This window comes from Urocitellus parryii, chromosome 7, assembly GCF_045843805.1.
Source record: "Urocitellus parryii isolate mUroPar1 chromosome 7, mUroPar1.hap1, whole genome shotgun sequence".
Taxonomy (NCBI): Eukaryota; Metazoa; Chordata; class Mammalia; order Rodentia; family Sciuridae; genus Urocitellus; species Urocitellus parryii.
In genome coordinates, this window is record NC_135537.1 from 31,003,341 (window position 1) to 31,030,154 (window position 26,814).

The 26,814-nt window shown below is 30.1% G+C and overlaps 1 protein-coding gene across 6 annotated transcripts in view; it reads right to left on the bottom strand.

The window, feature by feature from the left end:
- Oxr1 (oxidation resistance 1) overlaps nt 1-26,814 on the bottom strand; it is a 114,293-nt gene that overhangs the window by 13,902 nt on the left and 73,577 nt on the right. For 3 of the 6 annotated variants that reach the window (XM_077800437.1, XM_026384523.2, XM_026384521.2), the window contains exons 7-12: nt 25,975-26,741; nt 22,719-22,887; nt 19,824-19,986; nt 3,584-3,664; nt 1,628-1,753; nt 729-881 (exon numbers count right to left, since the gene is read on the bottom strand). In XM_077800437.1, coding sequence (XP_077656563.1) covers nt 729-881; nt 1,628-1,753; nt 3,584-3,664; nt 19,824-19,986; nt 22,719-22,887; nt 25,975-26,741 — 1,459 coding nt within the window. Of the gene's footprint in view, nt 1-728; nt 882-1,627; nt 1,754-3,583; nt 3,665-15,555; nt 15,754-19,823; nt 19,987-22,718; nt 22,888-25,974; nt 26,742-26,814 lie in introns of those variants that run through there. The other 3 variants (XM_026384522.2, XM_026384524.2, XM_026384525.2) reach the window with 3 other exon arrangements.

The following is a 26,814-nucleotide window of genomic DNA, read 5'->3' on the forward strand; positions in this document are numbered from 1 at the left end:
GACAATATATATTTAAAATAATTATTATTAAAAAAAGAATATCTGACATGAAGGTCAGAGGAAAATTGGGTCAATGATAGGTTGGATGATGTAATATTTTGGAAAACAGGTTGACTAGTCCTATTGTTGGGCTCAGAGAGAAGATTGTTGGAATGCTTTTGTTGCAATTGTTCATTCTCTCATTTATCATATGGTACACAGTAACTGATTTATTTTATTATCTGTTAAAACTTCTATTTTCAAATAAAAAATTACACATACATATTTACATATACATGTATAAACACACACACACAAATACATATATATATATATATATATATATATATATATATATATATATATATATAAAATAGCACAGGCAATCTCTGAGGTCCCCATTATGGTTTTAACACAAAATTCTCTAACAACAAATAATGCTGAGTATTTTTTCATATGCTTATTGGCCATTTGATTTTCCTCTTCAATGAAATACCTCTTTATGTATTTTTGTTAATTTTTAATTGCATTATTGGCTAATTATTGAGTTTTCCATTCTTTGTATATTTTGTAAACAAGTAGGTATATTGTAAATGTTTTTTCAGTGTGTGGATTGCTCCTTTATAAATGATTTGTTGACTAAAAGAATTGAAAAAATAGAATTAAAAAACTAAATTTATAAAAAGTTATTGTTACTATAATCTCTGTAGTCACTTAAAGGATAAGGTATTGCGGTTAATTTTTCATACCTGTCCATCACTGTCTTTAATCACCATCAGTACTGGGGTATCTAAACCTGTCATTGTTCGATAAAGAGTCTTCAAGCTTGTGCCATGCTTCCCAGTACCATAAACAAGAGTCCATGGATAGCCAATTGTTCTGGGTGGAAGATGCTTGGTAAGCTTAGAAAAACAAAATGTCAGCATTTACTTGATAGCTTATTGTCAATATTCAGGATACTAATAGCAACTGGAATTTAATCATTCTTATAAATGTAGGCTACAAAGAAAAAACAACAGAAATTTTTATTATTCTCAAAGATTCTGAGATGCTTGAAAAGCAATTACACATTTCTTAGAATGAAATATTAATTATAAACTAAGAAAATGAAGAATCATTCTGAATCAGACAGATTAGAGATAAGAAATATGGAATATTTGTTGTTTATGTCCTCTGTATTGAGTTAACATAAATAACAGATGGACTGTCAGTTTGATTATTCAAACAGCTCTCATGGGAGCCAGATTAACAGATATTAAACATCAATTCTTCATAGCTGAACTTCAACAACTATGTCAATAATTTCTCTATTTATATAAGACTACAAAATAGCAGCATCTAATTCTTACAGTGGTTGTAACAAGTGCATGAGATAATAATTTTAAACATAAACAGCACAATAATAAACCAAAATTGGCTAGGCTGGTGTTGCATCTAAATTGCTATCGTTATTTATTCTAGTGCCTGTTTATTTAAATCTACTAATACCTTCCATTAACACTGGTTAATGTATTTATTATGCTTACTTCCTCTTCATGGAAAAGGAATAGTATTAGCAGTAATCCTGCCACTGCAAACACAACTGAATAGCTGTGTGTTACTCTCATAGGCATACCTCAAGTAATGTACATATATGGATATATCATACCTTTTCAATTTGATCTGGCAGTAAAAGTTCACTGGGATCACTTAGATTTGGTCGAAAAGATTCAGACTCCAGGTCTGCTTTCACCGGAGCAACCTGCTTTGAATTTAAGTCTTCTCTTGTAGTAATCTAAAAGAGTAAATACCAATAGTACATTAATATAAAATTGTGACATACTTTTAAACATTTCAAGCCTTTTGAGTTAAATAAAAATTTATACCTCAGAATAGGTGGCTAAAGTTTCAACTTAAGATTTTATAAGGTAAAAGATGCCTCATCTATTATTAGTGACATTCAATGCAGAAAAAGATTTCCAACAAACAAACAAAAAAAGACATCTTTCTCATTTACTATACAAGGAAGAACTGGTAATGAATAATAAATGCCCACATTTTTGTGTAATAGAAGAGAGTTGCACGCAAACTTTAGTCCTTAAAGTGCAAAAGTGAGCCAGCTAGCTTGCTTTTAATTAATTAAATGCTACTTAAAATACATAAAATTATTGTTTTTCACTTGAAACATAAAAGTTTTAAAAACTAATTAAGAAAACTTCTGGTATCAAAATTTTAAGGTAAGGGATAGTAATTTAAAAGTACAACTTGATTTTCATTGGTATGTATGTGTATTTAGTTTTTTCATTGAAAAATTAACCATTTTTAATGCCACCATTTTTTTAACATTTAAACACTGATTTTTTTAAAATTTAAGTTGAACCAAACAATAAATTTAAAAGTTAATTTATTTGCAAATCTTTTAAAATGCGAGATCAACTTAATGCTTTGCTTGATGGAAATGATGTGACTTGTGTTCTTAAAATGATAAAAGTGTTAATTTTGCAAACCTTAGAACTATATATCATTTTGTTGGTACTTACTTTTTATATTAACTTATGTAAGTAAAACATAACATTAGAGAATAAAACATATGACGAATAACTGTTACTGACAAAACTTTAAAATTGGGAAATATATAGTATTCTATTGGAGCAGATAACTAAAATGCGGCAAAGCTCAGCAGCTGATTCCATGTGCAAATAAAATCTTGATAAATGATTTTATTTCTTTAACAGATTTCTTACCAAACCTAAACAGAATATACTTTCAAACAATACATATTCTATAACCATATTACTTTAATAAGAAGCTAAATATTAGTTCTTTCACATCATTATAATGTTTTACCCTTATTTTAATGATGTGAAAAGTTTAAAAAAGAAGACAAAAAGATATCCAAGACAGCAATAGAAAGCATTAAAAGAAAAGAAAAAAATTCAGTAGGTCCAGCAAAGCCATAAATTATATGAAAGAATCTTATTAAAAAGAAAGAAGCATACAACTAATAAGAACAAAACTAAAAATGAGTTTTCAATTATATCTCTTTCTTGGTAAGAAAAATCACAGAGATTATTTCACAGAATTTGAAATAATTTATATACTTCTACTGCCTACCCTATATTATTCCAAAATTAATAGGGATGAATTCATCAAGAACAAAAACCAATTGGTCCCATTAAGATATTTGATGTGGAGTTGATACAACTGAAATAGCATTAAAGAAGAGAAAATATCTTAGCCTTGATATCCATTAACATTTTTAAATTTTACTATCATCTCACATCTTTTCAGATTCTGTTCAGTAAGGATTTAATCACAAAACACAAGACATTCTTCCAATGTTAAAAGTAAATGAAAACTCATTGCTCAAAGAACAGAGTACTAAGGAAAGTTCTAACATGACAGAAAATTCTGAACACGTTTCAAATGAAAAGATAACAGAAAAGTTAATCCTATTGCTCTTCAAGGCAATACTGTACTCTTTAACACAAAAGGAATTTTCTGGTGGGATATTTTAATGCTCCAGTCAAAACAAATCCTTCAAATGTGAGATTTGCCCTGACAAAAGACACTAAAACAGGTAGTATTCAATCTCCAGAGGGATTTAAACTACTGAAGGGGGCACCTGGAGACGTCTGCAGAGTGTGCGCAGTTCCTCAGTATTTAGAGCATCGATCCTGCGGTGATACTCAGCCACTGACACTACCTGAATATGGAGACAGGAAGACAATAATTCCACTGACAGTTGAGAAAATTTAAAAAAGAAGAAAGAAAGAAAGAAAGAAAGAAAAGAAAAAAGAGAAACTTAAATGGGGAAAGAGAACTGTAATCAGGATTTCTTTCCCAACTCCATGCTGAAAAATCCAAGAAATTTACATATCAAACTAGAGTAAAAACATACATGAATGAGTTTTACCACTATATCAGACTACTTAACTGAATAAATTTTATACAGGAAACACTATATAAAATATAACACACTTTGCTAACATCAATGGTAAAATCTAAATTTTGCACAAAGAAAGTGTAAAGTATCCCCTCAAATCATTGGAATCAAAACATTACATCTTAATGGCTATGATGGAATAATTTTTCTAGGCACAGGTGTCAATAATACCCATATCAAAAAAAAAAGGAGAGAAGGACAAGAAAAACATATGAAATGCACTTTAAAACCCAAGACAATAGAAAGAAAAAGCTCAAGAAAGAAAATTAAATTTTCAAAAGGATGGCTAATCAACAGTACCTTCTTTCAAGTTGTTGACTTTTCCTTTTATTCACTGATTATGGTTTGTACTGTAAGAGTTATTTGTGACTACTTTGTACATTCTAACTTCCAAAGGGAAATACTATATCTTTCTTAATTATCTAGACTACTCTCTTGGTTAGTACCAAGTCTGAAAACCAAATAGGACAAATAAACACTTAATTACAGAAAACCCACAAAATATACAAGCTTCGTCAGGTTGACACAACAGATACAGCTTTTTCAGATAATGACATAATCACACAAACTATTACCATAATATAGTGAACTACTACTATACTAAATATGACTGCTTCTCCAGAGCTCCTGTCATCAATCAGAAGAGATTATGTGTAGAGGCTGTGGCCTCGAAATGTGGCCTATAAAAAGTTTGTACTCGTAACCTATTTTTAAGGGTTCTTGGTCTAACTAACTGAAATAAATTGGGTGCCAGTAAACATCAAGATAAATTCTATGAAAAAATTTGTCAATCGCTGTAAAAGACATGAGAAAAGAAAAAGAAACTGGACAGATCCCATTCTGGTCGTTGTTAGGTTAACTTTTGCTAAGCCACAATGGATGCAATATGGTAGCTGACTTCTTACTTAAAAGGCAACTCAAAGTGATTATGTCTTCCAGTTTGGGGGAGATGAGTCAGATAGTCCCTGTTTTAGTCTTTCACTTTATCAAATAAAGGAAACAATAAGAGTATGTACCAAATAGGGGTTTTATGTAACAAATAGAGATTTTATGCAAATGAAATGAAGAAATGCGTATAAAGGAATGAGTATAAGTGCCTAGTACTTTCTAATGAGAACTACTAGAAGTTATTTGCGCTAACACTACTTTTATTTGATCACTTTTACCTATTACCCTAAATACTAACTAAGAGTAGCTAAAGAGCTTCCTTATTTATTTTTGGCATTAAAATATTTCAAGTTTGAGATCTCAACTATTTAGTACAATTTGACTATTCTGAAATTAATTTAAAATTTTAGTAGTAGATAAAATAAAGAACTTTCAATTAGAACAACAGAATTATCAATAAATATAAAATAAAAATTAGATACAAAAAATGAAAAATTATGGCCTTGCTTTTTTATGATCAGAAAAAAGGTTTCTATAAAGTATTTAATGGCGAATTATACCTGTCTTTATTTTAATTCCATGGTATTCAATCCAAGAGTTTCCTAGACAAGAATTCTCAAGTTTTTAGACTTACGTATTTGTCTGCAATCCTTCTATCCCTCCAGTTAACTCTATTCTAATAACTATTTTTTTCATATGGATCACAATTTTTTAAAATTTATTTATTTTATTATTTCTTACATATATCACCATAGAGGAGTGCATTACATTCATAATTTTTTTTGCATTGCAATTCTTAATACCTTTATACCACAATTTATCAAATCTGTTTGTATAATAACTAGTTTTCTTAAAAAAACTATTTAAGGTACCATATTAAAAATACTTCCTGAAACAAAGTGAAGTTGAATTATTCCCACAAAAGGGATCAATTTTAATTTAATTGTATCAGTATCACTGAGAATAGGAATTTAATAAGAGACCAATACACTGACATCAAAAGTCTAAGCTTATAATGTGGTAAAACCATGGTTTCTTAATGTCACAAATCTGCCTTTTTTCATTTATATTTTTAAAAACTGTATTCCTTCATAAGACTTATAAATTCACTGCTTCTTTAACTCTAATAATCACTCATGTCCTGATAAGTAAAAATACAGAAAATTATCCAAAAAAGTCTTTAAATAATACTTCCTCCTTTTAAAACAAAAGGATAAAAGGATGTAGATTTCTAGTATATATGACTGAATTTGATTTAGTCATATTAATTTTTATACCCTTGGTAGATCATTATACTCCATATTAGTATTTATTACTTTGCCAAAAAGATGGAACCTAATAGAAAATCAAAACATTCTATAGAATACCCCATATCTCATTCCTTATTATTAGGGCTACACAGCTGAGAAAAACCAATATCTTCAATCAAAAGCATATTCATTGTCTGGCTAAAAAATCTATTTCTTGAGTCATAAAGTAACTAAGTCCCATGAAACATCATGACTCCACTCTGCAGAAAAGGGGCTACTTTCTATAGTCTTTTCAGTCTTTGACAAAGGAACCGTACACATGAAAGTGTATTCCTCCTAAAGCATTTTTTCCCACAAAATTACCAATGTACAAATAGGATGAAAATTTACTCATCTGTATTACAAATGAACAAGCAACAACAAAGAGTCAAGAAAATTTGAAATTGTCATCACCTATTAGACATTAGATTTATGATATTTATCAGAATCTCATAAAGGAAAATATCACCTTGGCCTAACAGTCCTCCTTCCAAGATAAATATTTTAGTAGTTCCTACTGAGATTACCCCCAAAGCTAAGCCCTCCCTTTACTCCAACTGCCATAAAAACTAACAAAAGTCTGGCAGATATTGGTAACTGTACTATATTTATTACTTTCTTAGTAAAAGGAGAGGTGGTAGAAAAGAAAAATACCATCGAACTAATGCCACTTATAAACACTTTGGTATTCAAAAATGTTAAAGAAAAAGGAACTATAAGCCTGAGCTGTTATGGCTTACCAAAATGACATACAACAGCATCCTTGAAGTCACATAACCTTGAAGTCACATAATGTTTTCTACTACATTTCATCATACAGATGTCTTTATTACAAAATAAAACAGATTGTTAAAACTTTGCTTCATTCTACCTAATTAAAACTATTGTTTTCAAAATAACACTCATGGAACTACAATAATAGAGATGTAAAAGGAAAAATGGAGCAGTGTAAATTCGATAACTGGGAGAGAGAGAGAGAGAGAGAGAGAGAGAGAGAGAGAGAGAGAGAGAGAGAGAGAACAGAATGAATTAAAAATATAACAGTAATGTTGAACAACTCTTCTGCATTTAAAAATTACTTTCTAATTATATTTGTAGATAACTCAAAGGTTTTCATGAGAAAGCAGATAGTCATTGTTCTTCTAGTCAAAAGGAAACCTGTACTTATTCAAAACTATGTAATCACAATATGCCTATATTATATTAACTTTTGGAAACAATAAATACAAAAGGTGAATCTCATAAAAAAGTGATAATCTTGTTTACTCCATAGCATATCAGGGAAATAGAACATTTACATAATATTGAATGTTTTGTATGATCTACAGAACAAGAATAAAGTTCTGAGTTAAACATAAGGTTACTTTTGAGACACATATTCATTAGTTAAAATTAAAATTTAAAATATCATAAGGTTCTTTTATTAAATATGGTTTTAAATTATCAACTTTTTCACTGATAAAGTTTCTTATCATTCAAAAAAAAAAAGGTTAAAAACATAGCTGGTAGCTGTGAATGCCAAAGACAAAGACCTTCACCTCCTGAAGACTATACAATGTTAATATACTGTGTTGTAATGATGACACTAAGTCTTTAATCAGCAAAAAAATGGATGCTAAACTGAGTCTCCTGCAGGGGAGACACTTAGTTCAGGTATTCAAGATTCACACAAACTAAGATAAAGCAAAATAAAATCATAATGAAAGACAACCTAAGGCACAGCCCAACATAAGTAAATTGAAACAACCAACATAACTATCAGACATAAACTGTGTGTGAAATACTAAAAAAAGACATACTCTGTTAAAATCAGGTCCCAGCAAAAACAAAACATTTGAAGACATAATAACCTGAGTTATTCTTTAGTCAATTCTGAGAAGAACTGACTAAAGAATAGATTCAAGAAGCATTCCATACCCTAAATAAGAATTTGAAACATAATATACTACTAAGTAAAACTTTATAATATGTAAAGAGAAGCCTTTAAAAGTAACCAGTGAGAAAATTGACATATCTCAATTAACTTGAAAGTGGGCTTTCCAGCAGCAAATGCAAATCATCTTAGAATTCAGACCTTCAAACTTATTAATTAAGCAAATATTAGGATGAAGGCTGTTGCAGTGAAAAATCACAAAACACACTGTATCCTATAGTGGAAGATGGTTAACCTGGATTGTTCCTACAAGCAATAATATTTTCCAAGATGAGATAAAGATACAGTTGTTCTTTACTATCTGTGAAGATTTGGGTGTAGGACTGTACACAGACACCAAAAACTTTGAGATGTTTCAGTCTTTCATACAAACTGGTACAAAAAGTATTTGCATATAAACTATTCACATCCTCCATGTACTTTAAATCACCTCTAGATTATTATATTACTTAATACAATGTAAATGCTATGTAAATAGTTGTTATATACTCTATTATCTGGCAATAGCGATAAGTCTGTATATGTTCAGTATAGATTCAAATTTTTTTTTCTAATTTCAATCCACGGTTGGTTGAATTTGCAGATGTGAAACTCAAGGATAAGAAGGGCTTGCTGCATTTTCAGATACACAGAAACTAAGTGTGTTAACCATGAATAAATCTTCACAGAAGAAATTTCTAAGAATATTTGTCAGGAAGAAGAAAAATAATCCCCAAAGAATGATTTGAGATACAAGGATGAATGGAAAACAACTAAAATGATAAATGTGTATATAAATCTGAGCAAATTGTCTGAATAAAATAATAAAGTCTAATTTGTGATTTGATAAAAGAATAGAAGAAATACAGACCACAAAATCATGCAACTGGAAAGAAGACGAATGGCATTAGGGACATCAAAGATTCTTTTTTTTTTTTTTATTACTGTTCAGTAAGCAAGATGAAGATATTCATTAACTTGACTTTAAGAAACAAAATTTCAGAGAATTTCAATCAAAGTATGGAAATACAAGCTCATGCAAATCTTTTTTTTTTTAAAGAACAAAAACCAATAACCAAAAATACCTCAACACCAATGCTCTCTTCACTGGATGGGGGAAAGGAGTAAACTTGATGTATGTGATGTGGCACAGCATGTCCTTAGGAAAGTAGATATATTAAATAAGAAGTTTTCGAATAAATTATTTTCAAAATTGAAAATTATTTTTTATATTGAAAAGTATGGAAAGAAGAATACTACCTTAAAATACAAAATAAAACAAAAAAATGTGCAATGAAAAAACTATGGCAACCACTACAAAAAATTTTAAATAGTTAAGTGTAATAGTTATGCCAATAGATGACTGTGGAATCATGTAAGATGTTCAACTAAAAGTAGAGAGGGGAAAAAAGAATGTTGTTCTCTGAAAAACAGAAACCATGAAAAGTCACGTAAGAAGAAACAAATCATCTCATTAGGCCTGTCTCTATTGAATAAATTGAATCAATACTTAATAACCTTACAAATTAGAAAGCACAAGGACCAGATGGATTAACTGGTAAATAACTACAAACATTTAGGAAGAAATTATACTAATTCTCCACATCTCTTGTAGAAAATAAAAGCAGAGGAAATACTTACTAACTCATTCTGTGAGGCCAGCATTACCCTAATAAAAAAACAAATAAAGACATTACAAGAAAGAAAAACTACAGACCATCATCTGTCATGAAAATACATGTTCAAACCCTCTATTGAATACTAGCAGATCAAATAAAACTATATGTGAAATGAATTATACAATGACCAATTGGGATTTATTCCAGATATACAAAGGCTGGTTGGTTCAACATTTAAAAGTCAACTGATGTATATGAACAGGCAAAAGAAGAAAATCATGTGATCATATCAACAGATGCAGAAAAGAACTCCAATACTCATGTATGTTAAGTGTTAACTCAACAACCAAGGAATAGAGGGGAATTCCCCCAACTTGGTAAAGAACATGCATCACCCCGCCAAAAAAAATTCCTATAGTAAACATCACAAACAATGGTGAGAAACAAGATTCTTTCCAACTAAATTGGGAGCAAGGCTAGGATATCCCTCCTTACCACTTCAATTCAACATCATACAGGAAGTCCATATAATTAAGTCAATCAAGGAAAGGAAACAAAAAGTATACAGATAGGGAGGAAGAAATAAAACTGTCTTTGTTAATAGATGACATGACTGTGAAAATAGAAAACCACCCAAATCAACCAAAATACTACTGCAATTAAATGGTGACACCAGTTTGCATGGTATAAGATTAATGTAAAAATGGCAATTACTTTCCAATAAAAAACAAGAATTTTAAATTAAAACAGCATAAAAATGGAATTTTCACTTTAAAATACCATTTATATTAGCACCAACACATGGAATAGTCAGATATAAATTTTAAAAATACATAGAAGATCTATAGGAAGAAAACTAAAAAATTCTGATGATAAAAACAAGATTTAAATGAACAGACTGTGTGTTCAGGGAGTGGAAGAATCAATATTACAAGGTATAAGCTCTTCCCAACTTGATATATAGATCCAACAGAATTCCAATTAACAGATCACCAAGTTATTTTGTCTTTAGGCAAAGAAATGCCTAAGTTTATATGAGAAGCATACAGAAAGACCCAGAATAGCCAAGTTAATAATGAAAAAAACAAAGTTGGAGGTCTGACACTACTCAACTTCAAGATTCATTATAAAGCTCCAGTAATCAAAACAAAGTAGTGGAATAAGAACACATAGAATAGAAAGGAGCACATAGAAATAGATCCATACAAATACAATCCAATGATCTTTGACAAAGAAGCAAAGACAAATCAATGAAGAAAGGAAAGGTCCAATAACTGGAGCATGTAAAAAAAGTTGACTGAGACAAAGTCCTTATGTTTTTCACAAAAATCAACTAAAAATGGATCACATGCCCAAATAGAAAACACAAAACTATATAACTCTTTGAAGATAATATACTTAAAAAATCTAAAATTTGATGATACATTTTTAGATGGAACAATAAAAGTACAATTATAAAAAATAAGAAGTTTGATTTCATTAAAACTAACTCATAATAAGCAGGTTGAGGGAGCAGAAGTTCACTGGTTTACACAAAGGAGAATGAAGAGAAGGGAGGGGAGATGGGGAATAAGAAAGGCAGTGGAATGAATCGGACATGACTTTCCTATGTCCTTACACGAATACACCACCAGTGTACAACCACAAAAATGGGAAGTTATACTCCATGTACGTATGTCAAAATACATTCTACTGTCATGTATAACAATTTTTTAAAAAAAGTAAAACCTTCTGCCAAGTGAAAGACACTAAAAAGAATGAAAAATCACAGACTTAGAGAAAAATCTTTGCAACATATATATCTGATAAAGGACTATTATCCAAAATATATGAAGAATTCTTAAAACTCAACAGTAGTAAGAAATCAGATTACCCAATTAAATCATGGGCAAAAGATCTAAATAAAAATCTCACTGAAGATATGCAGATGAAACTATCATATTTCACCAGGGGAATGCACATTAAAACAATGAAATACCAGTACACACCTATGAGATGACCAAAATTCAAAGTCCTGATAGGAATTGTCCATTCTTTGTTAGAGCACTTAGGAAGTGCATAGCCACTTAGGAAGACAGTTTGGCAGATTCTTATATTCTCACTATATGATTTAGTAATTGTGCTACTTGGTATTTACCTAAATGAGTTCAAACTTATGTTCACACAAAATCTGCATATAAAAGTTTGCAACAGCTTTTTTCATTAGTGCCAAAATATGGAAGCACAAGCAAGATGTCCTTCAGTAGGTGAATAGATGAACTGATATAGCTTATACTGGTATATTATTCAGCAATAAAAAGAAATTACTTGAAGAGCCAAGAAGACCTGGAAGAATCTTAAGTGCACAACATGAAGTGAAAGACCCCAATCTGAAAAGGCTACAAACTGTATGATTTGAACTATATGACACTCATGAAAAGGCAAAATTATAGAAACAATAAAAATATCAGCTGGTACCAGGTGATCACAGGACAAATGAAGGGAAAAATAAGTGTAACACAGAGAATTTTTATGGCAGTCAAAATATACTCTTTTGATTCTATAACTGTAGATACATATCATTATACATTTGTCAAGCCCACAGATTATAGAACATCAAAGAATGAACCCCAATGTGAACTAAAGACTCTGGGTGAAAATAATGTATTAATGTTAGTTCATAAATTGAAAAAATGTACCTGCACAATGCCACGTATTAATAATACAGTAAATTGTGTTTAGGGAAAAGACAGTATATGGAAACTCCCTACAATTTCCATTTTATTTTTCTTTAAATCTGAATTTGTTCTAAAACTTAAAATCTAGTAATTTAAAGGTAGGGGGAAAATAGGCAATACAAAATTGAGGGAGGTGATTATCAACTGGGGGGAGATAGTAGATAAGACAAAAAACACATAGGCAGATGCAAGTACACTAGTAATGTTCTAGTTTTTATGCTGGTTAGTGTATTCACAAATGATAATTTTATTATTATGTCTTATAACTTGTATATCTGATACTTTTTGACTATTGACTCAAATACAAAAACAAAAAAATTCTATATTGAACACATGTGTAGATCTTCTCCATTAAGTTGTAATTGATAAAGAGGAAAAAAATGTTTTCCTTATAATAAGGCAGATATAAATACTTGTTAATTTCCTGTAACTGTGTACTACAGGTAAGCAGCATAATATAGTGGAAAGAATATGGCTTTGTGTTTATAACTCTACCTTACTTTTGATTCAGTTTTTCGTAGTTTTGTGAATTGAAACAACCTCATTTAATTAATTTCTGGTTTTTCAAATGGAAATAACATCCACATTAATCCACATTTCATGAGGAATAAATAAGAATAAGGTACATATAAAATATATCCTGATACATTAAATACATGATATTTAAAAAAAACCCTTTTTCTTATATATCGAAGATTTTAAGAGTGAGAACGGCAAAGAGTTTAAAGGCATGAACTAGAGTTAGAAAACCTAGATTCAAACCTCAGCTCTGACTCTTATTGATTACATGATTGCTATATACCTGTTTCTTCATTTATGAAATGGAAATGATAAAGTGAAACACTTCTACAGGGTTGTAAGAAATAAGTTAATTCATGTTAAGTGTCTAGAACAATATAGAATCAAAAGAAGTAATTATTTTTACCATCTTTATCATTATTATCTCAAGTTGAGGTCAATTTTTTCCTACAATTCTACATATGAGAGAATTCTTACACAGATGTAAATAAATCACCAGGAGCTTTTCTCCTATGTTTTCATACTTGAAAGAAAATTTTTAAAAATCTGTCTTTTTTAGATATGAGGGTATAAAACAAACAAAAATCTGGTGTCAAAATCAGTGAATTATTAACAGCGACAATAAAAAATGTTGATATCTAATAATTTATGAACTGAATCTGATTAGCCTAAATCCTATTATAAGTGAATTTATAACTTGCAAGAAAATATAAATTATTGACAGACACCAAAAAGGTAGGGTGTAGGAGAGGAGTATACAAAATATATGAACATCTTCAAGTAAATGAATAATTGAAGATTAAAGTTTAAGTTGTTTATCGGAATAAACTTAATTTCTATAAGACTTAAATTAGTTAATTTATAAAGTGAATCTGTCACACAAGGTTACTGTAAAGGGTCAACTGTTATAGTATAGATCAGCATTTAAAAAACTGTCAAGGTTAAAAGAGATATATGGCCACTTTATTACTAGCTCTATTTGGCAGTTTATCTCTAAAGTCTATAAATACTACTACTAATCTGTTTAGTGAAATATGTGAATAATCCTAAAAAGCTACAAAAAACAGTCCCAGAATAATAAATTTCATTTGTTTTAAAGTATGGCTAATCCTCCAGAAGAAACAATTTCTATTATCAGTTTTAATACAGAAGAGCCCTTGTCTTCTGCAAAATCTTATATAAGGAATCTCAATCTATAAACAAATGAAAGAATTACTACCCCTTTTTAACCCAATTTTCTTACATCTTTCCCCTGCCCTACAGCTCCATAGGAAATCCACTTTATAAAGCAATAAAAAACAGCTAGAAAAGCAAGAGTGGAGCTTGTCTTCTAGTCTTAACACTATATAATTTTAGAGTGACTTCGAAGGCATTCTGAGAAAGGAAAAAATTTGTGCTAGGGTCAAGCTGTCTCTGTACTCCAGGACACCTCAGTTCAGTAACCATTCCATGTCCTAGTTTTGTTATCTTTAAAATGGGAAGTAATATTACTGTACTTTCAAAGTTACTGTGAAAGTTAAATGAAAAGTTGTGTTGCAACTGTACACAATGAATCACAATGCATTCTGCTGTCATATATACCTAATTAAAATAAATAAATAAAAAATATATAGGAAAAATATATATAATATCCATATAAATCAGTTTGGCCCATAATTTACTATATGTATAGAAGGAGCTGATGAGCATGATTGCTCAGAAAAATGGTAAAACACCTGATAAAATTACATAGTAGCTTACTATAAAATGAACAGGAATTGGTGAGTATAAGTTTACGATATACATTACACTGAACTTTAAAATTAAAATATCCACGATTTATTTTGCTGTATCTGTAATAAATTAATGATGTTTATTCAATCTACTAGTCAAAAATATATGAATAGCTTTAGCTAATCTGGCAACTCTGATCACAAATGCAAATTCAATTATTTCAGGTGCCGAAAACCTTCTGGATTGATATATAACATAAATTTGAAATTATAACTAAAAAATAACACTAATTGAGATCATTTTGTTATTTTTGAAATATAAAACATTTAAGAGAGAAGAGATGCTTTGGGGGCATTTTTCAAAGTCACCTCTGGTCTTAAGTATGTAATCTGTCCTTATTTAACCAATAATTATAGCAAAAAAAATCATCATTAACAAATAATACACATTTACACTAAATAGTAACTAGAAAAAATTATAAGTAGAATTCTCAAAATAGTACAGATAACATATGTTTTCCTTTACTAGAATATTTTTTAAAGTTTTGTAATAGGTAGTATTGCCTAAAAACTTTTGAATACCTTTAAAAAAGCATTTTCTCAGATTACTTAAACAAACATTATAACAGAATCTAGTCTGCAATCTACTCAATACAAACTATTTTATTCTGTCCTACTCTTATGCAAGAAAAATATATGAATATTTCCCTTCAAAGTTAAATTTAAATAAAAGCATTAAGGTAGCAATTAAGATTGGATATCTTTCTTCTTTTTAGTGAGAATAGTAGAATCAAAACACCTTTAAAAACAAAATTACAGTCCCTTACTAATTTTCTTTTTTGAAATATCTACAATCAACAAAGTTATTTTCTGTAATCATATAATTTTGACATCTATAAATATTCTGTTAATACTTTCAGAAACTGCATAATTTTGGATCATGTCATCAGAAACAGACTAGTATATATAGATTGAAATAACTGACTAAGATTTACCAGAGTATATTTATGATTAACTGGTTGATGTCTTCTCACTTTTTTCCCATACCAGAGTCGAGACATTTCCTTCCCAGAGCAAATTTAAGTTACATCAAATCACGTAAGAACTGTTTTCAAAAGCATTCTTCCTCTGTCAAAGATAAATTTCCAGCACCAGAGCCTTACTACAGTGACAAAATAGTATGCTAGAGAGAAAGATTTGATTGACAAGACAGAGAGCTAATCACTAAGTAGTATCCATTGCAAAGACAGTCCTGAGTGGAGACTGTAAAGCTGGGGAGGGAAAAGAAGGTTTCCCATACTAAAGTTTGGTTGCACTGTACCCAAATGTACAGAGAAAGGGCTCAAAACTTTAAAGATACAGAGCATATATTTCCAAACACCAGTACACTAAACAAATATACTACAAGTTTCTTTGTCATAATAATGTATTAAGCACAATTTTCAGATTCCCTCCCAAATTATATAAATGATTTCTATTAACATTCTTTTATTTGCTCATACAGTAATAAAACCCTGTTCTTTACAGCTATGAACTGTATAAAAGTTCATCTTTTATGTGATTTTTTAAAAATAAGATGTCCATATTAAACTACATTTCCTAATAACTTGTTTATTGAAAAGGTATTTATATATAATATGTTTACATATACTATACTTCAATAAGTAGTATTCTGCATATAATTGAATTTTTAAAAGATTAAATTAGAAATATATTTAAACTATACATTGACAAAAATCATAGGACTCAATTTTAACTACAATATCAACATGGTAATTGTATATCTGAATATATTTTTCCATTTTAAGGTAAACCTGTTCCTCCCCTGTAATCTTGCCATTTTTTACACAAGCATCAAGTCTTCAAATGCACATCACCTTTTTGAACACCCACAATAATGCCCACACTTCAGTCTAGCATACATGGGACATAGCATACTCTACAGTGAATACTCTCCCTTCCCACATACTAGCCATCCTCTCATTCCTGTCAATCAGCCCCACCATAAGCATTTTAAGACTCCCCCCACATCGGTACACCATCATTAACTTCACACAGGCCTTAGAATGTCCTCAAACTTACAGTGCATACTGGTCACACACCATCTTCTTATCACGAATTCTCCCTATACAACCATCAGCAATATTATAAAATTGGGGGAGGGCATTTTTAAAACCTGTCATGACTTCTAGCCAGATTTTTTTTAAATGAAAAATACTAAATGTGTTCCAAAAAGTATGATATTAAAAATAAAACAAAGAAAAAGCCATCAGGTATAGCATATTCTGTTGGTTATCTATTCAACATCCATATCTGAAAAAATGAATCTCTATATAGTGAATTTAGACACAAAGGCTTCCTTCATTTTTTTGACAAAATCAATTCTATGTGGATTTTCTGGCGAGGCTGAGAAGAGATCAAGAGAGTTTATTATTTGTTGTTTATTTGCTATATGACTTAATTTTAATTTTGCTATTATTTTACTTTAATAACAATAAAATATTGATTTATTAAAATGAACACCAGAATAATTCCTACCTGGACATTTAGTAAATAAAATACTAAGCATATTATTGAAGCCCTTTGATATCATGCTTCCTAGAAGCTGAAGTAGTACCTCTTTTGAGGTATTCTCTGAGAAACCCAAGAACTATGGCAATACCTAATAGCAGCTCTGCAAGCAAATCTGAGAACATAAGACAACCACCACACAAGGGTTAAAAAAATCCAATAATTATATAATATGATGGATTTTATGGCTTATATTAATTTTAAATATTTGGCATTTATAAAATTAAGAGAGAATACTAGAAATTAAAATAAAACTGCAGATTATATACATGATTTTAAAAATGGTGAGAGGTAGGAAATATATCAAAACAACTTCCTTTTAATATTGTGGGTTTTTTATTTGTATGGGATAATGAACCCTAAGCCACATCCCCATGCCTTTTTTAATATTTTATTTAGAGACAGGGTCTTTCTAAATTGCTTACGGGCCTTGCTAAGTTGCTGAGGCTGGCTTTGAGCTCACCATCCTCCTGCCTCAGTCTCCTGAGCTACTGGGATCATTGGAGTATATCACCATGCCCAGCTCATACCAATCATTTTAAAAATGAAAAACACTACTATGTTATGTAACCTACTGAAGTGAAAAAATAGACTAATTTTTTAAAAATTAATCAAAAAGCTTAAGCCAAAGAAATGAATTTCTAAATAAATCAATTAAAGCCGATTCAAAAAAGCCAGGTTATTAGCTATTTTTATTTATCATACTAGGAGGATTTGATGTTTTATTTAATAAGTTTGGAATATGGGAAAACTGAACTAAAACTAATTTTATAATAAAGAATTTTGCAAGACATTTTTTTTGGTCCAGATCTTAATTCCCAAAAAAATAAAAAGTCACCCAAAGGATGTGAACAAGCAATTTTAGCTTAAAAAGCTCTATCTTTGAGGTCTCACGCAGCAAGATGGGTATACCCAAAACATGTGACAGTATGAAATCCAAGACTCTCAAAGAATTCAAGAACAGAGCCTCTTGAACGTGGATGGTGACATATATAGCTCAGGGATACAGAAATGTGCCATAGTACCTCTGGATGTATCTTACTGTAGCATCATTTTTACTTCATAAGCAAGCCTTTGAATCAAAATATCAGAAGTCTGTTGTTTCCAAAGTTAAGTGCTCCAACCTAATTGAGGGAAAGGTCTCAAAGCTTACTGGTTTGGAAAAATTACTGTCCACCACTTCACCATCCAAGTTAGAAACTATTTCATATCCCAGTTGTCACTACATCCTAATTAGCTACGTAATATATTTTTCTAATTTATTTCATCCTGTTCTACTTTACCTTTAACTGTTACTTAGTATAAGTGTAGATTTTTCATAACTTGTGTTATTTTAATTGCCTCCTAAAGTCATGATTCAGAGATTTTTATAAGGCAATCACCAACAAAATCGCCACCCAGATTAAAATAAAGTTCCCTCCTGCCCCTTAGCCATCTCCTCAACCCTCAGCAGTCTGATGACTATTAAGCTCATTTTGCTCTTTTGAACTTGATGTAAATGGAATTACATAGTATATACGCTTTTGTGCCTAGCCTCTTTTATTTGAATGTCTAAGAGATTCATCCAATGTTGTTGCCTGTTTCTGATCTTTCTTTTTTAGCTCTATATTACTGGAAATTTTATTAATATTCACAAATATATCCTCATTCTCCTGCAGATGCGCATTCAAGTCATTTCCATTTTGGATATGAATAAAGCTGGTATGAAGATTAATAATGTTGGTTTAAGCTTTAAAAGATTCCAATATAAATGCTCAATAACTGTCACTTCTTTCCTTCCATTATATTGAAGTTACAGTGGAAATGGATGCTGTATATACCACACAGAACGAAAGTAGACACATTCACAATCAAGTTCACCTTTTAAACAAGACATGCCATGTATACTGCTAATCACTATACATGTTATGTTCATGCATAATAAATTCATATAACATAAACAACCACAAACATTAACCAAATGATTAACAAAAACTGATTTCTTTGATAATCACATTTTAGCATCTGCTCTATATTTTCTAATACATCAAGAATAGATTAATTCAGGTAATAAGAAAAACTGATATTGTCAACCTATCAACCATAAAACTTAAGGCATGTGAAATGAGATCATTTAATCTCAACAGATTGATCTAAATGGAGTTCAATAAAGCCTATCAATATTTATTTGGCCAATTAAATAAGTTCATTAACTTTGAGCACATAAAAATTATAACTTTATTACATTAGCACAAGCTAACATTCCCTAACATTACTATTGCTAAACTCATGTCAATATAATGCTTAGGTCTGAAAGAACTGCTATTTGCCTCCAGGTGTTCAGTAAGTATTGCACCTCCTCCATGCAGGAGATGAAATTAAAATGAATCAAATATGAAATAAAAGTTTTAATAAAGTTAATAGAACAGCAGTTAATATTATTTCCATCTTTGCCACAGTGTTACTCCTTCTGAAAATAAAGATTCTAAAATACACTGAATAAAAGTAATCTAGAAGCTGCTAGGTTGTTCTTCTAGTATTTTAAATCAAAAGCAGAGTAACAAATGGTATTAAAGCTACTGCCAGATTCATTCTGGACCTTTAAAAAACAACTCCTTTGTACAAAGATAACTTGTATTTAATACTACCATAAAATTATAAATTCATACAAAGTAAAAAATAATAAATGAAATCTTCATATTTTTCTTCTTACCTCCCATTCTCTGGCTGCTGCTTGATTAGTAGAATCCTCATTTGTTTCAGACTCTTCAATCTTTTTTACTACTATAAACCCAGGTTCTCTAGTATATTCACCAGTATCTTCTGCATATATTTCTGGACTCCACTGAATGAAGAAGGCATATAAGTGGTCCGTCCTATTAGAACAAGGGAGTATTACTATAACTAGTATTCTGTGCTATTAACTACATTTACAAAATCATATGTGAGATATCTTGGTAAAATTTATAGACAAAATGTACACAAAATATAATGCACTTTATATAAAAAGCCCATTGGTAAAACATTAACTTAAAAACAATTTATTTGGCTATACTCTGTTGTTTTGAAAAACCATATTGAGAATTTCTTTGGCATGCTTTGACTAGTTCAAATGTGATATATAGCTAATACTTTTCCTCTTTAAAGATATTAGTGATGGGAAAGAAAATTGAATCTGTAACTTTGTCCTAATTCACTAATAATTTTTTTAAAAACCTGTCATTCCTTATGTGACAGCTAACATAGAGTGTACTGTTTTATCTTTCAGAAAATTTGTCCCTATCAAAAGCAATATAAATTAAGTCATGTCTAAAAATAAAGCTTAGAATTCTAGTAAAATTACTTTTAAATCAACATTAGCCAACATGAAAGGACATTATTAAAACAAACTTCCATGTAAAAATGAAAATATAACCAAGAGTAAACAGAAAAACTAAATTTTTGTTAGTTTTAACTAAATATAGTTAAAATTTTCATTGGAGTCATTTCAATATGACTGACGAATTTGATTATCTGGCTCTAGCCCTTTTAATTATTTATGAACTATACAAACATACCATAAACTCTATTTATTGTAACCACATTTTGTTGAAGGCATACTCATTGTCTGATGGGTTAAGGGAAATAGGGAGAACTTTATCATTATAACCCCCAAAGCAGTAGTACTCAAAGCAACACAGAAATCTTTTCTAAGAGGTATATGGACACTTAAGATGGTTCTAAGGGAATCAATTTCTCTATAATTTCTATATTTCTCTCTTCTCATACTAATCTCCCTAAGAATTATACAATAATGATGCTGTGCAGATTTACTCCTTCTCTGCTTTTGCTAAAAATACTTTTACTAATTTGTAAAAGAAAGGTGTATCATCTTCCATTCAGATTTTTACAATGGTACATTCCTTAAAGTATAACTACTTCCAGGCCGCCCAAGACTGGTATTGAAACATGGAGAATTATAAAACTGGGTTATTTCTTTTGTAAAACTCAGTTGTTTCTAATCCATTGATTTCCACAAAACTGAAGGAGTTTTCAATGGAGTTTCTTACTGTTGATCACTAAAACCGATTTTGATGAAAGATAATGAAGTTTTGGAACATAATAAAACAACTTGAAAGAACTGAATGACATTATAAATAAAAGTATTTGAGTGTTAGTGACTTTTATATAAACAAAGCCTCTCAGTATTTAGAAAGAAAATAAAAAAGGGAAAAAGTGATGCTGAATCCTTCCTCATCCTTTCAATGAACAACCTTCATCAATCGATATCTGATTACTGCTATTGTTGTGACTGTTTTCTGCCACCATGTATCAAACCAAGGCAGGCTGACTTGTAAGCTTCCAAGTGAGTAAAATCTTAGGCTTTTTATTATTTTGACAACAGTAATGGAAAGTTATGAAATAAATGGAATTTCAGTATACATATATGAAGATATGTAAATGCCTATGATGTGTAGTTTGTTGCAAAGAATAACAAAAGAAAAATACCTTATATAAAATTCTGTGAGGAGGCATAATGGAAAGTAGAAATACAAAGCTAAAAATGTAATGATGTAATTTTTAACTATTAAAGGAGAATATAGGCTGGGCGTGATCATACACACCTGTAATCCCACCAGCTCGGGAGGGAGGCTGAGGCAGGAAGATTACAAGTTCAAAGCCAGCCTCAGCAAAATTGAGGTGCTAAGCAACTCAGTGAGACCTTACCTTTAAGTAAATACAAAATAGGGCTGGGGATATGGCTCAGTGGTCTAGTGACCCTGAGTTCAATCCTAATACCCATTAAAAAATTTAAAAAAAGAGAACATATGGGTTTTCAAGTGGATTATGGCAGATGGAAAATTGTTAGGCTGTTTAGTTTCTACTGGATATATAGTATTTAAAAGATAACTTAATAATTTAAGTTAAAATATCAATATTTATAATTTACTAACAATAGACATACTTTTAGTTGATTAAACTTATAATAAAGAAATTTACTGTGCTCTAATGTACACAAAAACAGCTTGAAAATACAACATCCTTTTAGTAGCTAATTTAGTGTCATGTATATAGAATGCATTCAATATATTTGAGGCAATTGAAATAAAGAGATTATAATTCTAGATTATTACCTGCCTTCAGGTAAAGGCCATATCATTTAATATTTCTTTTAAATATTTTTTTGGTTGTAGTTGGACATAATACCTTTATTTTTATTTGTTTTTATTTTTATGTGGTGCTGAGGATTGAACCCAGCACCTCGAATGTGCTAGGCGAGCACTACAACTGAGTCACAACCTCAGCCCCTCATTTAATATTTTGATGAACCTCCATATCTAAGATATCTTAAAGAACATTTTTTTTGCCACTAAAACTGGATACATAGTCACTTTTTTTTAACAAAATATAATTATTTTTAACAAAGATATAATTAAAAATGGGATAAAGTTAGGTGTACAAAGTAGGAGTTAAATGATTTTAAATAGATTTAAAGTACAATTTTAATTAGAAACTACTTTTTACAGTACTTTGTCACTGGTATGCAGGTATACAAAATAAATTTAATTAATGGAATCTTAATGTTTTTATGTTATTCTACTTTTGTTTTTATGTTATTCTACTTTACCTTTCTTGTGGCACTGCAAACCAATATTCATGTTTCTTATCTCTTTGTGCATACTGTTGCATTGTAGCGCTTGCTTGGGATACAAATGTTTTCCTCATTGGTTTTCCAACTCTGAGACACAAAAACTTATGTAATCTATTTCTTCTCTTTTCCTTTAAAAGTGCAGAACCTAGAAGTGAGAGCCAAACAGTATTTATACAATCCTCATGCATCACATAATTTAGATTAAGTAATCTTACCTTTCAACTTTAGACTAATTACAGAATCAAAACTCATTTTACTGCTACCAGATGAATTATCTTAAGTGACCTATATTTTTCTCCCAACAAAGTTGAAGTCACAAACACAGCAAGACCAAAAGAGAGAGCCAAGTTAATAAAGTGAAATTATATTTATGGAAAAATGCAAAGCTTCAGGAAATTCTTAATTAAATTTTTGATTAGACATACTATGCAATTTATAATTTTCTGCATATTCTCTATCAGTCTTTAGAATGGCATCTAAGTAAGTTTGCAGGATATTGTAAGGCTGACTTTAATATAGTAAGTATAGACAAAAGTTGAGTAAGTTTCTGAATTTTTACATACACACAAAGTGTGATAAACCTAGATTCATTCACTTATTTGGACAGTTAATTAAGCCTGACTAATCTTTAAATCTCTCTACCAAAGATACAGATATGAAGTATTTTGAGCGTTTGATAATATAGTTGAGTTCATGAAATCCGGACATTAATTAGCTTGCAAAGGCAGCATATTATGAAAGGAAGTGTGCTTACAGAGATCTGGATACCTTTTGGCATTTTTTCTGTGTAAAACTATACAAAGTACATGGCTTTTCTTCTGTGTAATACTGTGGGAAGTACATAATCTATTTTAGCCTCAGTATTTACATCTGGTCAAAAGGAGGAACTATAAGTATTCTTCCCATAGCTGTATTTCTCAGCTTTATATTTATTATATAGTTTTATTACAAAGTCATAAAGATCAGAAAGTTTTAATATTTCCTTGTTGTAGAGTATCAGGTTACTTAAAAAATACTTAAAATTAATTTCATGATATAAAAAAGAAGAAACCAAATAGCAATCTATAGACTATATGAATACAGACTCTATGAATACCTACCAATTTTTCTCCTTTTAGTATCTATCTGGTTATAAAAGGATCTCACCTAACCCCCACAACAATCCCATTAACAGATTATTGTTAGTCAACAGAATCCATAATTTTATCTTTTTCAAAGGCTTCAAAATATAAGGCAAAAATCAGATGTAAAGGTCTTCAAATAAAGATATTCACATAAGAATGATTTATACCAAAGAAAGTAAATGTCTTAATAATATAAATTGCTAATAATAACCGAGAGTCTTAACAATATGAAAATGGTTGAATAAATCATATGGCTATTAAAACCATGTTTTCAAAGAATTATAACATAGAAATATTTATGACAAAAATGTTAAGTGGAAAAAAAAGCAGGATAAAATATTATATATAGTGTAAACCTGATTTCAGATAGAGAAATCTATAAGTATAGTACATGTAAATATCAAAATTATGCACATACACACACACACACACACACACACGCATATAAACACATAGATCCTCTAACAACAAATATTCCAAATGTTAATAATGACTGCCTCTGGGTGATAAATCACAAGTAATTTTTATAAATTGTCTAATAGCCTCCTATATTTTTCATATATTCCTTAATAAATATTACTTCTAAATAAAAATATTATAGAGGAAATAGTCCTTGATTTTAGTAAATCTTTTATAAAACATGCTTCAACTAAATGTATTTTTTAATATTCTAATAAATATAATCCTTAGATCTTAAGGGTATGTCAATTGATGATGCAAGGACTATTTAGTATTTTAAAAATTAAAACAAATCGCTACGTATTGCTAATGGGAATGTAAAATGGTGCAGCCACTATGAAAAATAGATGGTTTCACAAAGAATTAAACATGGAGTTATCATATGATCCAGTAGTTTCATATGTGCTCTAAAAGACCAAAAGGAGACCCAACCAGATATCTGTATACCAATGTTCACAGAAGTATTATTCACAACAGCAAAAAGAAAGATATAACAAAGTGAATAAATAGAATGTGACAAACATACAATTGAATATTAATTACTAAGCTTTAAAAAGGTAGAGAGTTCTAACTATGCTATAACATACATAAACCTTAAAGGCATTATGTTAAGTAAAATGATCCACACCAACACATACACACACACACACACACAAAAAAAAAAACTGCATGATTTCACTTAAATGAAGTACCTAAAGTAGTCAAAAGAAGAAGAAAGTAGAATGATGGTAGCCAACAGCTATGATAAAGGGAAAATGGCCATTTACTATTTGTATGTAGTTTCAGTCTGGGAAGATGAAATGTTCTGGAGATGGATGTTGGTGATGGATGTCAACAGTATCTAATATCACTAGACTGCAGACTAAAAAATGGTTAAAACAGTAAATCTTAAGTATATTTTACCACAATTAAAAAAACAGTTAAAATGGTAAATTTATTTCATGTATATTTTAGAAGAATTTTTAGTTCATATGTAAATTGGGATCAGTATTTCAATGGAATTACTTAATTCTAGACATGTTTGCTGTTTATATGAGCCCATTTAACCCATAATGCACTAAGTATAAGCACAGTATATTAGAAGGAGACTGTTTTATAATTTTCATAAATAATATTACCAAAAACAGAACTAAAAGAGAATATGATATTTTAATTTATCCTGTTTTTTTTTAAAGAAAACATATAATAGGATGATGATGAAACTTCTGGATATTTGGAAGTATTCTAGGAATAGATTTTTATATCCAATTGTACTTTCTAAAAGAAAGATGAAATTACAACTTCGATAAGTATAAATTTCAACTAAAATATATGTGCAATGATAAAGGCATACTAAGAACTAAGAGACACAATGGAATAAACAAGTTATTACAAAACTTCTGTGAATTTCCAAGAAACAAACTGCTATTTAAGAAAGAATGCATTCAGTCAAGAATGTTAAAAATGATACAAAAGATTCTCATTTTGTGAACCTGTATCTTTGGGATATGAAAAGACAGCAGGTATCAAAGTCTTATCCCCAGAGTAACTTCAAACAAGGGCTACTTGATTATCTTTCAGACTGGTCTAAGATACAGCAGTGTTTGAGTCAGTTAGAAGAGACAACATGCAATAAAATGAACTAACTTCATAAGCTCCTTGACGCTTACCTTCTACATGCCCATCAGCAGATATAATTTTATGTTTGATTTCTTTCTGTGACACTTGCTGAATATTTTCCCTTTGCTCTTTAGTTTGTTGCATGGTATGAGTTTTCCAGAGTTTACGTAACTCTTCTACCTCTGTCTCCGAGTCCCAATTTTGTTCCTTTCCTTGTTTGCCTTTGTCAACAGTTTGCTTTTGTTTAAATTCTGTCGTTTCTCCATAAGGCATATTTTCTTTTCCACTCTCTTCTTGATGCAATGAATCCTCATGACGAAAACCATCTTGGATTACATGATCTTTTATACTTGTGCTTTGTTCTTTAGGGGCTGATAATTCTTGAAGGTTATCTGTAACTGTATCTCCTCCCTTAGTGGACATTTCCAGATTATTTAAATCAGCTGCATGAGATAAAGCCCCAACTTCATTTGTAGAATGTTCAGTATTGGATTTTGAATGATCAAGAGTACTAGTAGACTCTGATTTGGCCATTGAACATTCTACTTCAATCTGATTGACAGTTTGCACAGATTCTGATGATGCACCAGATGACTTATCTTGTCGTAGCTGATCTGAAGAGATAAGCTCCTCTCGAATTGGAGAAAGTTCTGATTCTGTGAACACATCTTCAGAAAGAGACTCCTCAGTACTCCTAGGAGCAGTGCTGGCACTATCATTACCTGCATCACGGATTCTTGAGTCCATTTCCTCAGTATTAATTCCTGTTATTTTCTTTGAATGGCAGAAGTCCTTTCCTGATAACTGATCTAGTTCTCTGTCATTAAACAAAGTTAAATATTATTAGACTTTAAAAATTATCTTTTATATTCCACCAATTGAATAATTAA